General features: G+C 46.1%; 1 protein-coding gene across 4 annotated transcripts in view; it reads right to left on the minus strand.

Annotated features, from left to right (window-relative positions):
- The window catches only part of LOC120894809 (hemicentin-1), a 186,170-nt gene extending 172,548 nt beyond the window's left edge, over positions 1-13,622 (minus strand). For 2 of the 4 annotated variants that reach the window (XM_040297639.1, XM_040297642.1), the window contains exons 1-2: positions 13,566-13,622; positions 956-1,608 (exon numbers count right to left, since the gene is read on the minus strand). In XM_040297639.1, the coding sequence (XP_040153573.1) occupies positions 956-1,061 (106 nt within the window). In that variant the 5' untranslated portion in view covers positions 1,062-1,608; positions 13,566-13,622. Of the gene's footprint in view, positions 1-955; positions 1,609-12,885; positions 13,253-13,557 lie in introns of those variants that run through there. The other 2 variants (XM_040297640.1, XM_040297641.1) reach the window with 2 other exon arrangements.
- Between the last annotated feature and the right edge of the window lie 4,904 nt (positions 13,623-18,526).

The raw sequence follows: 18,526 nt of genomic DNA on the forward strand, positions 1-18,526 counted from the left end.
CTATCAATACCAATTCGAGCTCTGCGTCCTTCCTACGCCGCCCGTCCGGGGTGCCAGCAGGGAGCGTTTGAACGATTACGTCGATTCCACCACTATGACTGCCACCCACTAGGTGCCCGGCACGGGTGGGTGCAAGAAAAATGGCCAACAAATGGGTGCCCATTAGGCAAATTGTAGCTCCGGTTGCAAATTTGCTTCCATTTCGCACAAACTGGCTGGTGGTGATGAAATATTCATTGCTGGGGTTGAGTGCAAAATGCAACATTGACATAAATGTATAAATCAGCGTTTTACACAGGTGCGTGGCCGACACAGTCCCGACACAGGGCAAGGGATACGACGAATCGCATGAAACAGGCTGAAAGAGTTGCACTTACTTTTGCGCGGGCTATCGGTCCACGATCCACATTGCACGTTGCATAAAATATGGATGGGAGGTGTGCAACTGCACATTAAAATGTTTACAGTAAATTGTACGGCTTACTGGAGGTGGGGCATGCCCCGCTGTCCCATAAGTGATTGGAAAGTTGTTTAAAAATCGGTCCACTTTTCCTGCCATTAATTGAGGCTGATTGAGAGGCCTGAATTACGATAATGCTAGTAACTGATAAACAAAACAGGTTCAATAAGGATTTCCGCCTGCTTACCGCAAGGTAAATGCTGCATTCATAATTGAATGTAATTGCAATGACAGCGAATCAATAAACGATGCCCTTATGCTGGGATTCTGAGCACACTCTAATATTGCACTACAACATGCATTAGTAAACGACGGTTTAATTCATTTGATGTGTACAATCAATTGAAAAGTCATTTAACCTTCGCCAATACACCATTACATTCCCCAAGTGCGTGACAATGCAAATCATCGGAAGAATAGAGGACCCCTTTGGTTTTGCCACTCTGGCACTATGCAATACGTCGGAATTCCCAGCCCCAAACGGTGGAAGCCTACCTGCTTTGAATCCTTCACAGTTGACGAGCGCCCACTTGCCGCCGCCAACCATCAGCAGCAGCAGCATCAGCCGAACAACCGACACGGGCCGGTACCGCAATTCCATCGTAGCAATTGTTGGGAAATTCCCCCTTTCTATCACACCATCCAGTGCACTGACACCTCCGTGGCCTCCCCGAGTACCGAACTCACACACCACCACCACCACCGGGGAATGGGTAACAGCCGGTGCGACACTACGAGCTCACTAACTTTTCACCTTACGAGCACATGCAAACACTCCCGCACACATACACGCGCACACACACACACCAACACTAGTTACAATCACAAACACAGCACGCACCGGAACGAAGCCACACGCACAATATTACACCGGCTGTCGTCGCGCACCGGCAGCACAGAAATCTCCCGACCGATCTTCACGCACACGGCGAACTGACGCGAGCACCGCGCGGCACGCCCAAATGCACTGAACGATTGGCCATGGTGCCACCATTGCTGGCCGAATTTCAATCCTCTCAGGTGTCGTGGTTCGGTTCACACCCGCGCTTCAACAAAAAAACCACTTGCACCAATCGGAACTTTGTGCGTGTTGCACGTTTTACGTTGATTCGGGAAACGCTGCTAAATAACGATCTGCACTACACGATCTGAAATGGGAAGTCGAATGGTGGTCGTAGTAGAAATGATATGCTTTTATGCCAATAGAATAATGCGGCAATTTAGACAACAGATGATTTTGGTTCAGCAAACACAAATAAAAAGATAAATCTAATACATTATACTTTGAAAACTGTGAGCTCAACTCACGTTACAAATAAGATCAGTAAATGTTTGCAATCTAGCAAAGCTACAAGCTAGGAAATAGATGAGGTTCTAAAATACATAAATATTCCTTACAAAAAAGAAATCATGATTACGGGTACGAACAATGGGCTTGCTTTCCAGCACACGAAACGCAGCCTATGACTATTTTTGCCATTCAGCAACACGTTAACAGTGTGCACCTGAAAGTGTGTCAATTTATCGTTAAGCGAATGCCAGTTATCATTCACGAAACGATTTGTGTCCAGAAAAAAAACGATAAAACAAAACCTAACACAAAAATCGAGCCTTTTTTCAATCCCCTACCCTAGCCGTCCGGGCGATGCCCAGGATGTGCCACGAGTGCATTCGTTACTCCAGTTCATTACGTTTCCCGGTTTTGCACACCACTGGTGCAGTGCCCGTGCATGCGTTCGCGTCTATCGTTTCGCCTTTCAATGGTACCCAATTAGTGAAAGAATAGAGGGAATGAACGTGTATATGCGGTCCGTTAAAAAATGGAGAACGCTTCAGGGTTGGTAGTTTTTTCTTTCACTCCCCACGCCGGCTGAACAGTTGCACCACTCCCGAATGGCGTTGCACTGTTCACGAATGCATCGCATCACGCAGGCTAGCTGCTGTCATCAAGAGGCACAAGTGCTATCGTTCATGTCGTTAGCAAGTTGTCGGTTCGAACGCTTTGCTTTCTATGTGTGTTGAGGCCGCCACATTCACACTAACGCCCCTGTCAATAGGATTATTTCTGCTGGCACTTAACGAAGCGGCCCGTCCGTACAAACGGGCTTCGTTTGTAAAATGCACCCGTGGGTGTGTCCTTTTTGTGCTGCTGTCCTTCGGGTTCGATTGCGTTCTGAGGCTGAGCTGAGGGTTAGTGCGTTGATTGCAGACAGTTCACATTGAGAGAGCACAAAACCACGTTGGCAAGCTCCGAGCTGGAAAGAGAGAGTGAGAAAGAAAATGAAGAACAGGTTGGTTAGATCATCATCGTCCAAGCAACCACAGTGAATGAAAGTGAAAGTTTTAATTGCTTGCAAGCAGACGAAAGCAAAATAAAAACAACGTTCGTAAAGAAGCAGAAACAAAATGCGCAGAATGTGATGCTCGAAAGCATACGGAACCGTGGGGTAGTAAATACGGGTGTGTTTCGTTTTTGTCCACCCAGCGTTGCTATAATCATTCCGCTCACGTGTCTGGCGTGATCGGTTGTAATTTTTGTGTTTCACCCCGCACAACAACAAAAAAAAAAACCCAGGCCGGGTGAAATGTGAAAGTCGAAGATTTATGTAGTAGTTGCTGCGGAGAAACAACGCTGCAATGCTGCTCACACTGAGCAAAAACTGGAAGAAATAACCTTCGCACACTGGAGCAACACGATGAAAGCGCCACGAGTGTAGCTGTGTGAGTTGTCGGTGGCAGAATTGTCGGCGGCACAGTGATCAGAATGATATTGTTGTAGTTTATTTCCTCGCTACAAGCATGCAAACGCAACTGTGTGCGGATCCGGCCCGCAGTGGATCACGTGTAAGTTGCGTGAAGCGGTAGAAAGAAAAAAAATGAGCAAATGGCGGGAAGGGCAAGCGGTTAAAACACCATGCAGAATGTAGTAATTGAATACACACTGCCACACCAAGCGCAGAGGGTGCGAAACAAAACAAAAAAAAGACATATCTCGAGCCCTGCAGAACTCATAATGTACCCGGTTCGGGGCTGATCCGCTCTCGGCTCAGCGGCATCACATTACGAAGCACGTACACGCTTTCTGTGTTTATATGCGAGGATGTATACACGTGGCTGTTGTGTTGCTGCTACCGAGCAAAGCTTCACATCAATTGATAAAGCGGCGAAAATGAGGGCAAGCAACATTGGCAACGGCAAAGAAAACATCCAGAAACCTAATTACTGGCGGATACAATCTGACCACTCATAAATAATCATGAACGCTTTATTAAATGTAGCAACACCAGCCACCTTGGCTAAACGAAGCGAGAGAGAGAGAGAGAGATTGAGAAGCAACGTATGGCAAAAGAAACCACGTACAATGTGCGCAATGGCGGGATGGTTGAAAAGAAGAACCCCCAACGGAAAAGCTAAAATGTCTCCCAAAAACGGCAAGAAAACGGACCGTTCTTGTGGGGGGAAAAGTTTGCTAGGCTAGCCTTTGTTTGTTTCTTTACTTTTATTTCAATGTTTCTTTTTTCTCGTCGTCCGATGTTCAATTGGCACGGATGGTATGCCGTGTTTGGTGCAACATAACCGAGGACAACACTGGCGAAGTCAATTAAGAGTGCTGGTAAAATCGCTGTTTTCCGTGGGACTTTCTTTTTGTGTTTTTTTCCTGTCATTTCATGCGTTCAAACGGTGCTGTGGCATTGAAAGTGTATTTTTACCATAGAAAAATAAATTCAAAGCCAAATAACTTGACAAACTAATACAAAAAACGGAAAACACATGTTTGCTTCAACGCAGCAGCAGATAATGTAAAAATGGTTGCATACCTTTAGGCGTTTAAAATAAAAGAGCTTTGGTATTATTGAGTTTTTTCAGTTTTTGTTTGTTTTTTCTTATTTTCACTCTAACACTTTGATCTTGTTTTACAGCCCACAACCCTTGACCACGAACACTCCGATTACTGTTGTCTGCAGTTACTGTTGATTCGAAGAGTGCAGACAATAAAAGCTCCCCAAATGCAGCGCACGAAAAACATGCCAGAAAATGCTGCCAAGGGTTGGAAAGTTCCAGGGTTCAAGGTTGCCCCAAAAAAAACAGCCGTCCAGAAGTGATTGGAATAAATTATCCATCATCTTCCCACCTCACGGGCAGACGGGGCTGGAAAGAAAAATGGCTCAACCTATTTACAGGCAAATGAGCTTGTAATGATTTTGCAAGCGCGCAGAGGGGAACAAAAAGTGTATGAAAGATTATTGTTACAATATTGTGCCAGCAAGGCTACGCGTACTGAAATAAAAAAGAAAAAGAACGAATGACTAGCGTGAAGCAAAAAAGAACAACAGCGCTCATTGCTGGAGTAAATTCTACAATTTCTTCGAAAGCTTCGCTACATCACCCCACCGGAGGCGACAACGGTCCGTTTCGGCACGTGTACCGATTGCGTCAGCGCGTTTGCACGAGTGAATTTTGAGCCACGGCCGGGACGGGACGGTTTCCTTGCTTGGCTGGGAGTCGCGCAGGGGGTTTTGGAATTAATTTGTATAATTTATTAGATTTTAGTAGAAAGTTATTCGTGACCATGGTCACGGTGGCGGCTGGGCTCGACCATGCCGTTGGGAGAAAAGTTCACGGTTATGGTCGACAGCGATTGAGGGGGGCCCGTTTGGGAAAAGTCCCCTACTAGTAGGTATGTGACGTCCCCGCAGTCGTTCGGTTGGTGCGCAAATCAAATGCGTTTCATTTCTATTTAATATCCGCGTTAAGAAGCTGCTTTGGCGCGCGCTTGACGCTCAGCGAAAGCCAATTTCTATCGACCCTTCAGCACCGTTCGTACAAGTGGTGGCCAGCTTTTTTCGCTGGCCAGCTTGGCGTAATCTTCAATGTTTCTTCCAACTCAAGTGCGTTGGATTGTTCTCTCGTTCAGCCGACATTGTTTCGCTCTGGCTCCTGGGGCGATTGTTGAGATTGGACGTGCTTGTTGTTGCTGCTGCTGTTGTGCAGCTTTCGAGGCGTTTGGCATTTTGGCTGACTAAGAAACATGTTGGTCGCTCTGTTTTTGCAATTCTGCTTTTGCCCTCAAGCTATTGAGCGACAGCAAAAAAAAAACAAAAACAAAAAACATTCTAGTGCCCGGTGGAATTTTGTTTTGTTCGCTCACAAACAAGAAAAAAACAACCTTTCGCACATTCTTTTCCCGGTTTCGTTTTGTACAGGAATGTGTTTGTTTCACATAATGACCTAAGGCACGATTTTTCCTCTTCGCTGATCCTTCGCTCGGCCCGCTCACCGAACCCGATTATTCATCGGCCCTAGCACGGGCGGGACTTCAATTTTCCGCTCCCAGTGCGCTGCATTTGCTCGCCGCGGAGATTGCTCGCCATTTTCCGCACCATTTTCCAACACCCGGGAGGAGCTTCTTTCGCCGCTGCTGCTGCTGCTGCTGCTGGTAGGAAGACTCACTCCGCGCAGCTAGCAGCCGGTTCCGCTGGCACGATTTACACTCACACTGACAAACCGGCATAAATCAGGGGCAAAATTAATGGTTGCAAAGCGCGTCCCGTGCAGCATCGGGCCACGCCATCGGGATGAGGGCGGAATGCGGGTGCGGTGAAATAAATTTTCATTTCAAGATGAAAGTGCTATTTTTCAAGCTCACGCGCATCCGTCTCGAATGCCGATGGGCCAGAGGGTTGCTGAGGGGAGAAAAACAACATGTTTATTCAAATATGTTGCTCACCGTGCGCTAACGGGCAATTCCCCCAGCCGCACAGATTCCTGTTGGTGAATCGAAATGCTAGATGGACCTCATACGCAGACCCGGACGTGATCTGACATGGCGAGGGCAAGAGGCAGTCGTCACTCCAGACGTCACTCTAGACAGAGGCAGAGCAGAGTAGGAAAGTAAACGCTTTTCCACCGGCCTGGGAGTGTATCTACACTGGTGGTCCAGGAGCGTTTCCTGCCTTCCAGCGGCTGCAGTGAAGCGGTGGAGAAAACAAAATAGATTTCCTCCCAGCGCACCGGAGCCCGGACCTTTCACTCCGAGCGCGATGTAAAATAAAGCTGCCCGTGCCTTGCGGAGGACAAGAGTGGCACAAAAGCGAAAAAATAAAACTACCGTCGGAAGCAAATCCACGGCACTTAATAGCTTTTTATCGCTCGGCGAATGGCGGGCGGACCAATCCGACCGGTCAGTGGATGTTGAGGATGCTTGGTCCCTCCTTTCCTCCCACACGCTTCTTTTGGATTACTTTCGGGAGAGTTTGTTATTTTTGCTTTTTTGTTTCATTCGTTTACAATTTTTGCCCGCATTTCGTTGTACTTGAGTTGGTAGAATTATTTTTGCAAATATGTTCGAAAGCAGACGAAGCTCACCAACACATATACTGAGTAATTGAAGTTGAGAAGAACAAAGTGGAAATAGAAGCAAAGGTATTTTACTGAGGGATAACAAAACGATTCATTTGATTTGTAGTGCAGAGGCGCCTTAATGAAATGAGTTTTTGATTGGTGTTTTTACTCCGATGCTTGGTGTATAAAATACACCAAAAACTCATTGCTTTAGTCAGTGGTATTAGCAATCAGGTTAAATAATAAAGATTACAGCAAAGGAAATGTGCCATATGGTATTTATACAATATTTTTTTATTGAATTTAATTGAATCTACTTTCACAAATATGACTGATAACAACGGCATTCGCAAAAGCCTATGTTTGTTGTCTTGTATATATTTATTTAGCGTATTTGAAGCTAAAAGTAGATGCATTTCAGTATAAATGACTTTAACGGTAGGCTATTACAGCTGCAAACACAAATTCTTGCCTTTCACTTCTTAAGTCTTCTATTCTTGAAAGGCAGCTAGCTGCAATTACTGCCTTGACTCGTATCAATCTCTGAAGCTTTTCCCTTTCCGAGAAAAGAATGTAATAAATCTCATTGTGCCCCTTGTTGTTTTTCACAACCTTTTAATTCCACCTTTCGCTCGCCTTGTTACACCGTTCCTACCCAACCCACTCCCTCACATCCATAATCCATTGCAACCATTAGCGAACAATTCATAACGAGTCGCTGGACAATCGGAACTGCGTTCAGTGTGCTTGCGGGCGTGAAACGAGCGGTTCACGGTCCGGCTTAATAAAACAGCCCTCGGCGCTTCTCGTCCGTTCAGCGCAAAATATCTGCCCCGAGCCGGCTCGGGAAAATAACGCCATAGATAGATAGTAAACGACCATTGCCCGACTTCAAACGCTTGCACTCAGCGGCGGTTCTCGGGAATTTGTAATCGGATCTTAACATTTCTGTTCGGTGGCTGGCAGACTGGTCGCCGCCCCCGGGATGACGCGAACTTCAAACAAGATGCACTTTGAAACGCCGGAGTCGGAGCTTTGGTTGAAGTAAACAACTGCTGCAAGAAGGGTGTCGATGCAAGCGGTGCTTAGTAAAAACTTTCGCACCGTGCCGTACCGTCAGCAGGGAAACCAGGTGGACTGGTTGACTGTGGACAAATTGAAGCAATTATTGTACCGGTTAGGAGGGGCGGTTGGTAGCTGGTTGAACCTTTGGCAAAGTAAAGCAGAGCATGATTTACCTGTTCTCAGCATCCATTTCTTAGGTCGTTCTTACCAAAGAGCGATGAAAGCTTTGGCTTTCGAGGTTAGGATTAGTTCAAGTTTTCCCACATTTTCAACACCGTTGCCGTTCAGGCGTTGGAGCGGCAAGACCGACTCTGTGCGCTCTTATCTCATTATCCTGTCTCGATAGCAGACCATTCCGCTACCATCCCTCCATCAGCCCTACGCATACCGCCCTAGCGCACACCCGATTGGGCAATCCCGGCAATCGGCCCCCCGTTAGCAAATGTCACTTGGAATTCTCTCTTTAATTGGGCACTTGCGATGCGATAAATTAATTCCCTGCTTCTTCGCTACTGCTGTCGGCACGCCATGTTGTCGCCAACAGGCCCGACTAAAGCAGCATTGGAATGAAGGGGGGGGTTAACCATTCGAAGTGAAGTGGTGAAGTTTAGTCGTTTGGCTGGAGATAACTCATGTTGCTGAATTGTTTTACAGCAGCGAACCATCCGTGCGCGGCGCTTTGCCATCGACACTGCATTTTGTGCTGCGGCACTCGGCAGTCTTCGCATGGTTGGCATTCCAAGTGCCACCGCCCGTTTGGATGGTACAGTTTAAATAAACACACACACACACACACACTCACTCACGCACAATGCCAGCCGATCCCTGGCTGCAGAACGAGGATCGGTCGGTGGTTTCGTTCTCGTACGCCGCACTTGAGGCATGACATTAATTGACATGCAAGAGCTGATTGCGGTGGGTAGATAAGGAAACTTTCGGCAGTACAGCCGTACCCGCCGCACCGGCTCACCCCTTTTTTCTTCCCATCTTCACACAGCCCATCCTCCTCCGCTGAGGGGTGAACCCCGACCCGGGGCTTTGAAATTAATTCAAACTTCCAATTAAGATAGAAACTTTGCTCCAGAAACAGGGTCGGTTGCGTTTTTTTGCCGACCTCGCTACCGAGCGCCGGCTCAGGGTTCATTGGAAGAGGGAGGGGTTTTCACCCACCCCGCTTCCCCATCGAACGAGCCGAAGAATTTGTCCCGGGTACACCCTGCCACTCGGCTTTGCCCAATACAATTTAGCCCGGTTCACGCTCGATACGTTTCAAACGAGACGCATCGGCAGCGAACCCGTTCGAAGAAAAGGTGGCAAATGGTACGCAAGCATTTTCAGCCCCTTCCTTGTGCATGCGTATGGGCTGTGACAAGTGAGGTGCGGTTAGTTGTCAACCGATTTTCCCGTTCTCGTTTGTCTTTGATGTGTTTGCCTGGTGTGGTGTACGGGTTTGCCTACAACTATCCATATGTACCGGTCGCTGAGCAAACTGAGTTGATGAGTTGAGCAATGTAGCAAAAAAATTGACACAACTTGAGCATTTTGCACCGATAAACACTTGACTGTTGGAAGTGTGTTTTGTGAATCAGTAAGCGTACGCAGCTTAAAATATTCCAGCATGATTAAAGAGGTGTTTGATAACTATTCAAATATATTTAATTGAATTTTTCCTTTACTATACATCTTATTCAACTCTTATGTAGTTGAAGAACTACATCTTCTAGAATTCGTGTATCAACCACTCTGTTCGGTCGACCTCTAAATGAGCCTTAATCATTTAAATGAAATTTGTTACACGAGAAGACACCCGAGCCGCTGAAATGATAAGCAACCACTTCCCCTTTTAATGCTCCTATCACGTGTGTTGATATGTGTTGGTGTGTATGTGTGTCTCGAATTAGTTCCGTAGGTGAGCGTTCTACTTTACCAAGGCACTTCTTCCGGTTCGTTAAAGCACACCTTTGCTCTCTGCCTTACCGCGCCTCTGCAGCAATGCAGACGAAAGTAAGTTCAAGTGCTCGGCTAGTGGAAAGCAATTTTCAAGCAATTTTCAGTCAACAAGCGGGAAAATGGGGACACAAATACACGCACACACAGACATCCACTCCCAATCCAGCCACTCCTACTCACGCTGTTTGTGATATGTCGGGGTGTTTTGGAGCGTTCTGGAGACTTCCCGAGGCTTGCGTTCGATAAGCCCAGGAACGTGCCCTGCTCCGGCCGTGGTTGGATGATGTTCATGTAGTGAAATTTAAATTTTCATAAACAGTGCCCATCATTCTCGGGTGCGGTGCACGTTTGGTAACACGGGGTAACGCAACGTTTCCATGGAGGCAAAACGCTTCTCGTTTTTGAGCTTTCCACGCTTTGAGCTTTGGGGGAAAAAAATTCACAGCAACCCGGAGCGTAAAGTGTAGCTTAATGTACCAGCATCGAGCGCGAGTACGCACTGAACCATTACGCGGCGGATGGATGGGGCGTTTGTGATGTAAAAAAAAAACCCTCACTCTCGCTCGCACTTTTTGGGGCCGCTGGTTTTTCCGCTTTTCCAAGCGAAACGTTTTCGGTAGCGCAGTGTAATGGAGAACCGTACATAAATTATTCACGAGCATACACTTTACATTCCCATCACTCTCACGGTGGTGGTTAAGTATGTGTGCGTTTCGTTAGAAAAGGAGGGAACATTTTCCCAAGTTCACAGTTACAGTAGCACTTGAACAAAAAAAAAACACCGGAATCATCAAACAACATCATGGTGGTGGGTGCGGAACCGTAACATGATTTGGATATAATCCAATTAAAGGCAGCGGTTAATATACTGTTAATGTACGGGACCGAAAATCGCCCACGTGTCGGTGTGTCGGCCTCGTGTAGCGACAACAGTTTAGCGCCTTAAGCGGTAGATGGGTTGAGACAGAGAGAGAGAGAGAGAGAGAGAGAGAAAAAGCTAAAAATAAAGCTTGTGAAAATTGTCGCAAAAACTCTCATCGAAAGTGTGTTGGAGAATATAAAATTTAAGCCCCCTTTTTTTTGAGCCGAGCAAAATGTGTTCTGTTTGCTTGTATCGAGCGCTGTTGAGGGATTTAGTGAGGGTCGTTAAATACGTTTTGGTTAAAATCCAGTGGTGCAAAACAATTCACAACAAGTTCTCGAAAAAACAAAAATTGTTGTACTATTTGTATGTTTTAAGAGAAAAGAATCGATAAACTGCGCTTTGGTGTGTAAAATTTGCTTCTATTTCCTTCCTTAGTCATGAATGGTTTTACTAGAATCTGTTCATGAACTGTCAGTAAATTCCATAACATATAGTTTCAATAACATGTTATAAAAAAAATGTACTCAAAATTAAACGTTCATTTTTAGAAAGATATGTGCGTAGTAGAATCTTGCGAATGGATTCAAACGTACTATCGTATCCTGGACGCCCGAACCAACCAGGGCGCAGGTTGCGAAGCAGGCGTAACGCGTTCCAGCACGCCACCGACCCGACCAGCGGCAAGACGGTGAACGGTAATTTCAACTGTTAGCTCTGCTAATGCTGCTGGTGGCGAGCAAACACCGGCGAGCACCCGCCAACCAGTATAAATACAAATCTGTGTGCGTTTTCATTCCCTAATGAATTAAACAATGTCACGGTAAACAGACGGCCTGTCTGTCTTTGCCGTTGCTGCTGCTGACGCTGCTGCTGCTGACATTGGCGTTTTTGGTCACGGGCTAGCAAGAAGAAGGAAGCGCAACGTGTTACAGGACCGGTTGGCGTTTGGGTGTTAATAACGCAAGCGAAAAACACACAATGCGAGCCCGCAGTAAGTGTTTGTTGCTGTCTTTTTTGCAAAACGAAACTGCCACAAAACTTTGTTGTTGCTGAACGCACTGACGGCTGTCATAAGCTGTTCTTTTTTTATATACTTTTCTTTTGTACTTCTTTTTTGTTTCTCTGAGTAACAGGGTGAGTGACCTTTTTGACAAAGTATGCCCACAAAGCAAGGTAAGCAAGGTGCATCAAAATACACTGTGCCTGTTTAATTATTTTCTAACTGGAAAGCAGTTCCAACTGGATTTTCGTAAAACATTTTATACGCCCTGCTCGGTATGCAATTTTCAACACACGATGGTTGAAATGCAGTGATTTTTTTTTATTAAAAAAAGGCCAATGAAACATTTGAGAGCATTGAATTATTAAAATTAATCCAACCGGCATGAGTGGATGGCGTGTTAGTGGGCGGATATAAGCCAACATTTCGATCCCAAAAAGGAAAAGAACAATGGGCTCGAAAATCAAAAGCGCGACGCGTTTAAAATCAATCCATTCCATTTTCACACACATCATGCACAATCGAGGGGTGGGGCAATCGATTGCGAAAGCGATGCATCCATGCAGTAACGTACGTAACGCAAAGCGGACGAGGTCAACATGAAGTTTAATTAAAATTGAGTACATTCAGCAAAGAGGGAGGCAGGTATGGCGGTAATTGTATTTATTTTTCGAAAATTGTTTAAATTTATCAGTTTAAAGTTGTGTTTTGAAATAGTGTTCTGTAAAATCATTTCAAGCTAGATGGATTTATTAAAATGATTACTTTTTTTTGCGGGACGGTTGCTGCTGTTTCACGCTGGTAGGGATGCTATCTGGAACAGTTGTAGCAGTTTTCTGGCAATGCACACACACACACACAAACACCTGCATTCAGGTTACGTTGGCCAAAAAATCACCATCAAGAGAACTCCATCCATTCACACTGGAGGGAATTTCTATTTTTCAACCGCGTCAAGCTATGTGTATTACTCACATTAATCATTCACAAACACATGCACACACACACAAACAGACAATTGAAACTGTTAAAACAACACTGGTTAAATCAATCGGGCTCATCAGAAACTACTCCAGCGGGCGTGGAAGTTTCCCGCAACACAGCAACACTGCACCTGTCACGTGTGGTAACGATAATGGCAACACAGGACCGCAGGGAAATGGATACACTTTTCTCCCACCCTCGATAACGGGGTAAGCCTACCAGGTAATGCAGTCGAATGCCATTCCAAACTGCGGCCGATGCTCCACCCAGTCGGTAATTGGAATGGACGCTTCCGGGGTTTTTTTTTGCTACTGAACTACACTTTGCATTTTGTAATGCAACCCGCGGCGAAATTCTGGACATCGCTTCATCGTAGCCTAGTGGCATACACATTCACGAGCGGCAGTCACATCACACCAACAGGCACTGGAATCGAAACGTTAGAAATAGGCACAAGCACGCGAATAGGCAAGTGGTTGAACACATCATTCGGGATCAGTTAAAAGGAGCCCTTTTGTAGCACGTGTATAGCTTGTTTCGCATGCTGCGATCATTGTCGATCGAGGGTGCATTACTGTTTTGCTACCAATTGAACACCCCACCACTCCTGCAGCAGATCCTGAACTATGTTTTAATCCATTGGGAACCGTTTCCCTGCTATGCGTTACGATCGATGGCACGGAGCACGGGCGAGTGTATGGGGTGCAATAGTGATTAAATAATTAACCACATCCTGCTAGCTCCGACCCACCCCCTCCTCGCTGAAGCGAGTAGTGGAGCACATACACCTCTCTCACACACACACCAACACACACACACACACGCCTGCAGAGGAAGAAGCGGAAGCAAGGAAAAAAAAGGCCGCCTCTAGGCACACACGGCGATACCCACAAACGTACCCTGGGCTTCACATTGTTTCCACGACGATAATCGAAACACTACTGCGTCGGAAAAGTCGGCCACCCGTTCGGCAAAAATTTGTCATTCGCGAACCGCGCACACTTCGGGACGGGGTGTGTGTGTGTGCGTGCTTGCCGAACGGACGGACGGGCAGTCCCGTTCGGGATTCGGGCGTTTCGCATTCGCGCGCGAGCGTTCCGACATCAGGGCTGCTTCGAAAGGCTTCCCCAGCAGAGGGGAAGAACCGGTTCGGTTGTGAGCGGAAACTGCTCGAAACGGTTCAAAAGCTTCCGCAGGGTGCCGTTTCGAGCAGTCGTTCTCTTGAACGGAACGGCAGGGTGTGGCAAAAGGGGCGGGGAGGAGCTGTTTGTGCGCATACGCTGTGCGCGCATTTGCCGAACGTTTGCCGGTGTTGTTCTTTTTTGTTTTGTTTTTTTTTTGCGCTGTTATTTTTATGCCACTAGCGTAGTGGTAGAGGTGTGTAATAGTTTTGATGCTTAATGATGTACTGAAGCTGTTGCCTTTCGGCAGGACGGGTCGGCAAACATCGATGGTTGGTGGACATGTTATTGCTGCAGATGGAATTAATGGAAAAAAACGATTCAACGTCCGAACCTCTGAGCGATGTTTTTGAGAAGAAATAAATTGATAAAAAAACAACATTTTAGCTAATTAAATGTAATTATCTACCCACATATTTACTTGGCTTGCTTGAGATGAGATTGCTGATTTGTGTATGCTTTCAACTCAAATATTTACCTTCAAATATTAACCCTGCCGAATGAGACAAAAATCCCAGTTAGGTTCGTCTGCAACCTTCATGTTTGTCCATTTCAAAACCACTCTTGATGTATCACAATGCTTTGGCTGATCGTATGTGATCGTTTAATTTGGTTCCTGTTTTGCTAATTCTTTTATTCTGCTCTTTTCCGTGACCAAACAAACAAAGTTTTCAGCAAGCGTTTTTTAGCATATTTGAATCTATTTCGTGCATTGAGATGTTTAGTACAACAACAACAACAACAACTACAAAAGAAAACATTAAGCCCCAAGAGCTTAGAACTCCCTTCCACCAGCCCACCAGCTTCCAGGGCACGCACAAATCTGGGAAGTGAATTATTTGCCCTTTGCTAATAATGTGATGCACGCCGGCCTGCCTTAATTCGCTTCTAAGCCACTCTAAATTAACATTCAAACACAGACACACACACACACCCACGGTGGTTCTGTCGAGCGGGGAAAAAAAACCAACGAACGCGAATCGGATACCCCGTCCCCCTTTTTCCCTTTTCGCTTTTTATTTGCTCGTTTCCCGGCTAGGCAAGTCCCCGGCAGTGCTGAAGAGGCTTAATCAGGGCGTCCCTCGTTACATATGCATGTATGACAATTTTTAGACCGAACCAGGGGAGATGGTTTCCCCCTTTCCTACAGCATCCACTTCCCGTTTGCCTGTGCGCTTTGCCGGTGCGCCGTAACGCTCCTTCTGTCGCCGCTCTGCAGCCGCCCAGAAGTTAATCCTCATTAACCCTGCGAGACCCGCGACCCGTGCGGGGCAATGATAAATGAATGAAATTAAAAAGTTTGCTTTCTAGCGACATAACGAGTGCGCAAAAAAAAAATCAAACAACGCGCTCGCTCAAATTCGCCCACGAGCAAAACCGCCCGTTTTCAATTCATCGAAATACAGCGCGTTAATGTGCACGTGTGTGTGTGTGTGTGTGCGTGTGAATAATTATGTGATGCTTTTGCAGGGCGAGCAAAACACCATGCCAAGGAATAAAGAGAGCGCAGAAGGCGGGTAAAAGTACCAAAAAAAGTTGTGTCACCCACAAGCAGCCCCCAACGCTGCGTACTGCACAGCGATGGTATGGAACATTCCAGATTGGAACCACAATCACCAACGGGCTGGAATGGAAAGGGTGCTGCTGTTGGTCCCCCTGGTGCCGATCCGGTGATGTGAGCGCTATTAGCCGAACCGTCTGGTAAAGATCACTCGTCCCAGCACCAGCACCTCACTGCGTGCGACCAACGTGTGAGAAAAATGAACAATTTGCCGTGGGCAGAGGGGGGGGGGGAGAGTTTAAACGGGCTTACTGGAAAAGAAACAAAACACTCACACCGCAAGCGACAGAGACAAAATATGAAGTTAAAAATCACACCCTTCGTTGCTGGTGCCTAACGATGAGAGATTCATTAATTCCACGCATACGCATGCTTCGCTCACGCGTTAATGCCCTTTTTAGCATACACGGGCACGAGATTGCAGCTCCGTTTCCCATTCCCATCCCCCCTGCGGCAGCATACATGTAGCGTGGGCGGGAAATTTGCACTTCTCATTATTTGCGTAATAAATTAAAAACATCTTTTTGCGAAAACGGAAAGGGAAGATCAGAGCGTCTCATAGCGATGGCAGGGCAGTGTTAACTCTTTAAGCAACTGGAACTAGAGAAAGATAATTGAGCTGGCTTAGGTCGATGTTAAAATTCTATATTTATTTTCTTTTTAAGATTTAAGTTTTCTTATTCACAGTTCAATAAATTCACCCAAATATACTGCTCTAAACTATCTTAATTTACCTATACTCATCTTCACCCTAACTATATCTTATATTTAATGGTTTGTGCTTTACTTTCGCTCGGTTTTAATTTCCACTCATAACCGTATTGCTGTTTTTACATTTCTGTGCTCTATGTTCGAGCCTATCTGTTCTATCTGTGTATTATAGTTCTAGTTACTTTTGACTCCAATGGCAGTGTCATCCGCAAAGAGAAACAGATGGCAGATGTATAGGAGAGATGATAAGTCTAAAAGCTAAATAGTGGATATAATGGGAGCAAAAATGCTCCCTTGAAGTACTGGAATGCTGTTGATACCGGAAGATTGTTCCCTTAAGGTAACTCGCTAAATCCTTTGCGACTGATAACTCCGAATAGACTTGACACTGTAGGATGTAGCCTCATGTTGAGCATTTTAAAGTTTATATCAATAGAACTAAATGAGCGACTGACGATTATGTGCGATAATACATGTCTCCATGTTATGTTTAACTTTATTAGAATTTAATATGAATTCATGTTATTTGTTAGAATATTAATGTTACAGAAAGGTGCATATAAATATAAATATTAATATTATGCAAAACAGTTTCCTTCACAGTAAGCCATTACCGTAGATTTGTTCTACTCATGGTACTATTCTATTTTTACTAGGCTGTACACGGTTTTTCGTCCCAAGCCCTCCCTTTCAAAGTGGAATCAACACAACCAATGCTCCAATCCGAAGCAAATTGTGCTTATGAATCACGGAAATCGTCATGATTAATTTCATCAGCAAACGCATCGTTAATTATATCCACTTTGCACAACAGTCGGGCCCAGCAGCGCCACACGCCAACCAAAGCAACACTGTCTTGCAACTAGTGCACGACAAAAAGCCGGACGTCCACTTGAAGATTTGGAAAGTTTTCGATTGAAAGTTAAATCCGATACTCAAACAACTTCTCCGCAGCGTTGTCGGCAAGTGCGAGAGATTGCGAAATCGATTCCGATTCGTTCCGGCCCGCCTCAATCGTTCGCCGTGAAGTGGATATCACAGATGAAATGATGGAAATGTTTCAGTCTTCACCCACACAGCGCGTCTGACTCGGGGCGTTGGTCTGTAGGTGGTGTGTGCGTCAGAAAGAGAGCTAGAGAGCGAACGAACGCTTGAAAGAGAGAAAGAGAATGAGTGAGAGAGTGGGAAAGAGGACAGGTATTAATTATGAAGCATTTCGAATCGACTAACTTTGACGTGTATTTACATTTCTAGTTTATTGAGCATTCCCCTCGCCGTGTAGCGTCGGTGCTGACCGGATGAGAGGAGCGCCGGGACGGAAAGGGGAAGCAAGGGGGCCAGCAACGACAAGCCGTCGATCGTGTCGTACCGGTGGCACAAACAAGCGAGCATTCCAACCTGCTGGAATGCGATGACGGCTGCCAGCGTTCCCTCCGCTTCGGGGTGCCAACATGGTAAGGTGTTTCGCCTAACAAGCGATTGGTACGTCCGGCCCGGGACGACGCAAGCGACATGACGAAATGACAGTGGAATTAAGTAGTGGCCGGGGGGAGGGCGCCAAGGTAGGGAAACATTCCAAAATAGCTCTCCTTCGCATCACCCACTCACACCGACGCTTTTCGTTTCCCCGCAGCTTGGAACCCTCCCCGGGTTTGAGGCATTATTTATTATTCATCTCGATGATCAAGCCAATTTAGAAGGAAGCAAGGGGTCCTCCGGTTCATTCATTCTCACTCTCTCACACTATCTCTCTCCGGCTCTCTCTCTCTATCTATTTTACCAGTATCAGAATGCTAAGCCGGGATGAGAGTCACTCCTTAAAGGTGGCATCAAATTTTAAATGCGAGACCACTTCCAATTGCAGCACGCCGGTGTAGCTCATCTTTAATTTAGCACCAACTACCAGCCGGACGGTTTGCGGGGTCGAATTTCTCAGCTCGTTACAAGCACTGGCTGGAAGTATGAGCGCAAACGAGTGAAAGAAACGCTAAGAATGTGTGTCAAACTCTTAACTGCTTTAGCCTCATCGTTTGCTCACCTGCCCTTGGGGGGAAGCAAGAAGGTGATGCGAATCTGCACCGAACGAGTTGACGTAGTACGTGTTGTAAAGCCGTTCTTGTGCGCTACCGGAAAGGTGCAGAATGTTCTGCGCGTACGGCTGAAGGGAGGGTGGGTTGTGGTGCCAATCCAAGTGACGAAGCACAATACGGTGTGTGAAGTGAAGTTTTGATTCGCACGGCTTACTGTGAAGCGCTCGAGCAGAGTGGTTAAACTAGCATCGTAGTCAAAGTAGCTGGTACGGTACGATATTGACCTCGTGTGAGCTCTGCAGGAGTCTATTTACAAATCAATGAATTGTAAAGTAGAGCGCGAAATAGATGAAAAAGAAACCCTAGATTGCACTTTT

Source organism: Anopheles arabiensis, chromosome 2 (genome assembly GCF_016920715.1).
Source record: "Anopheles arabiensis isolate DONGOLA chromosome 2, AaraD3, whole genome shotgun sequence".
In the NCBI taxonomy this organism is placed as follows: Eukaryota; Metazoa; Arthropoda; class Insecta; order Diptera; family Culicidae; genus Anopheles; species Anopheles arabiensis.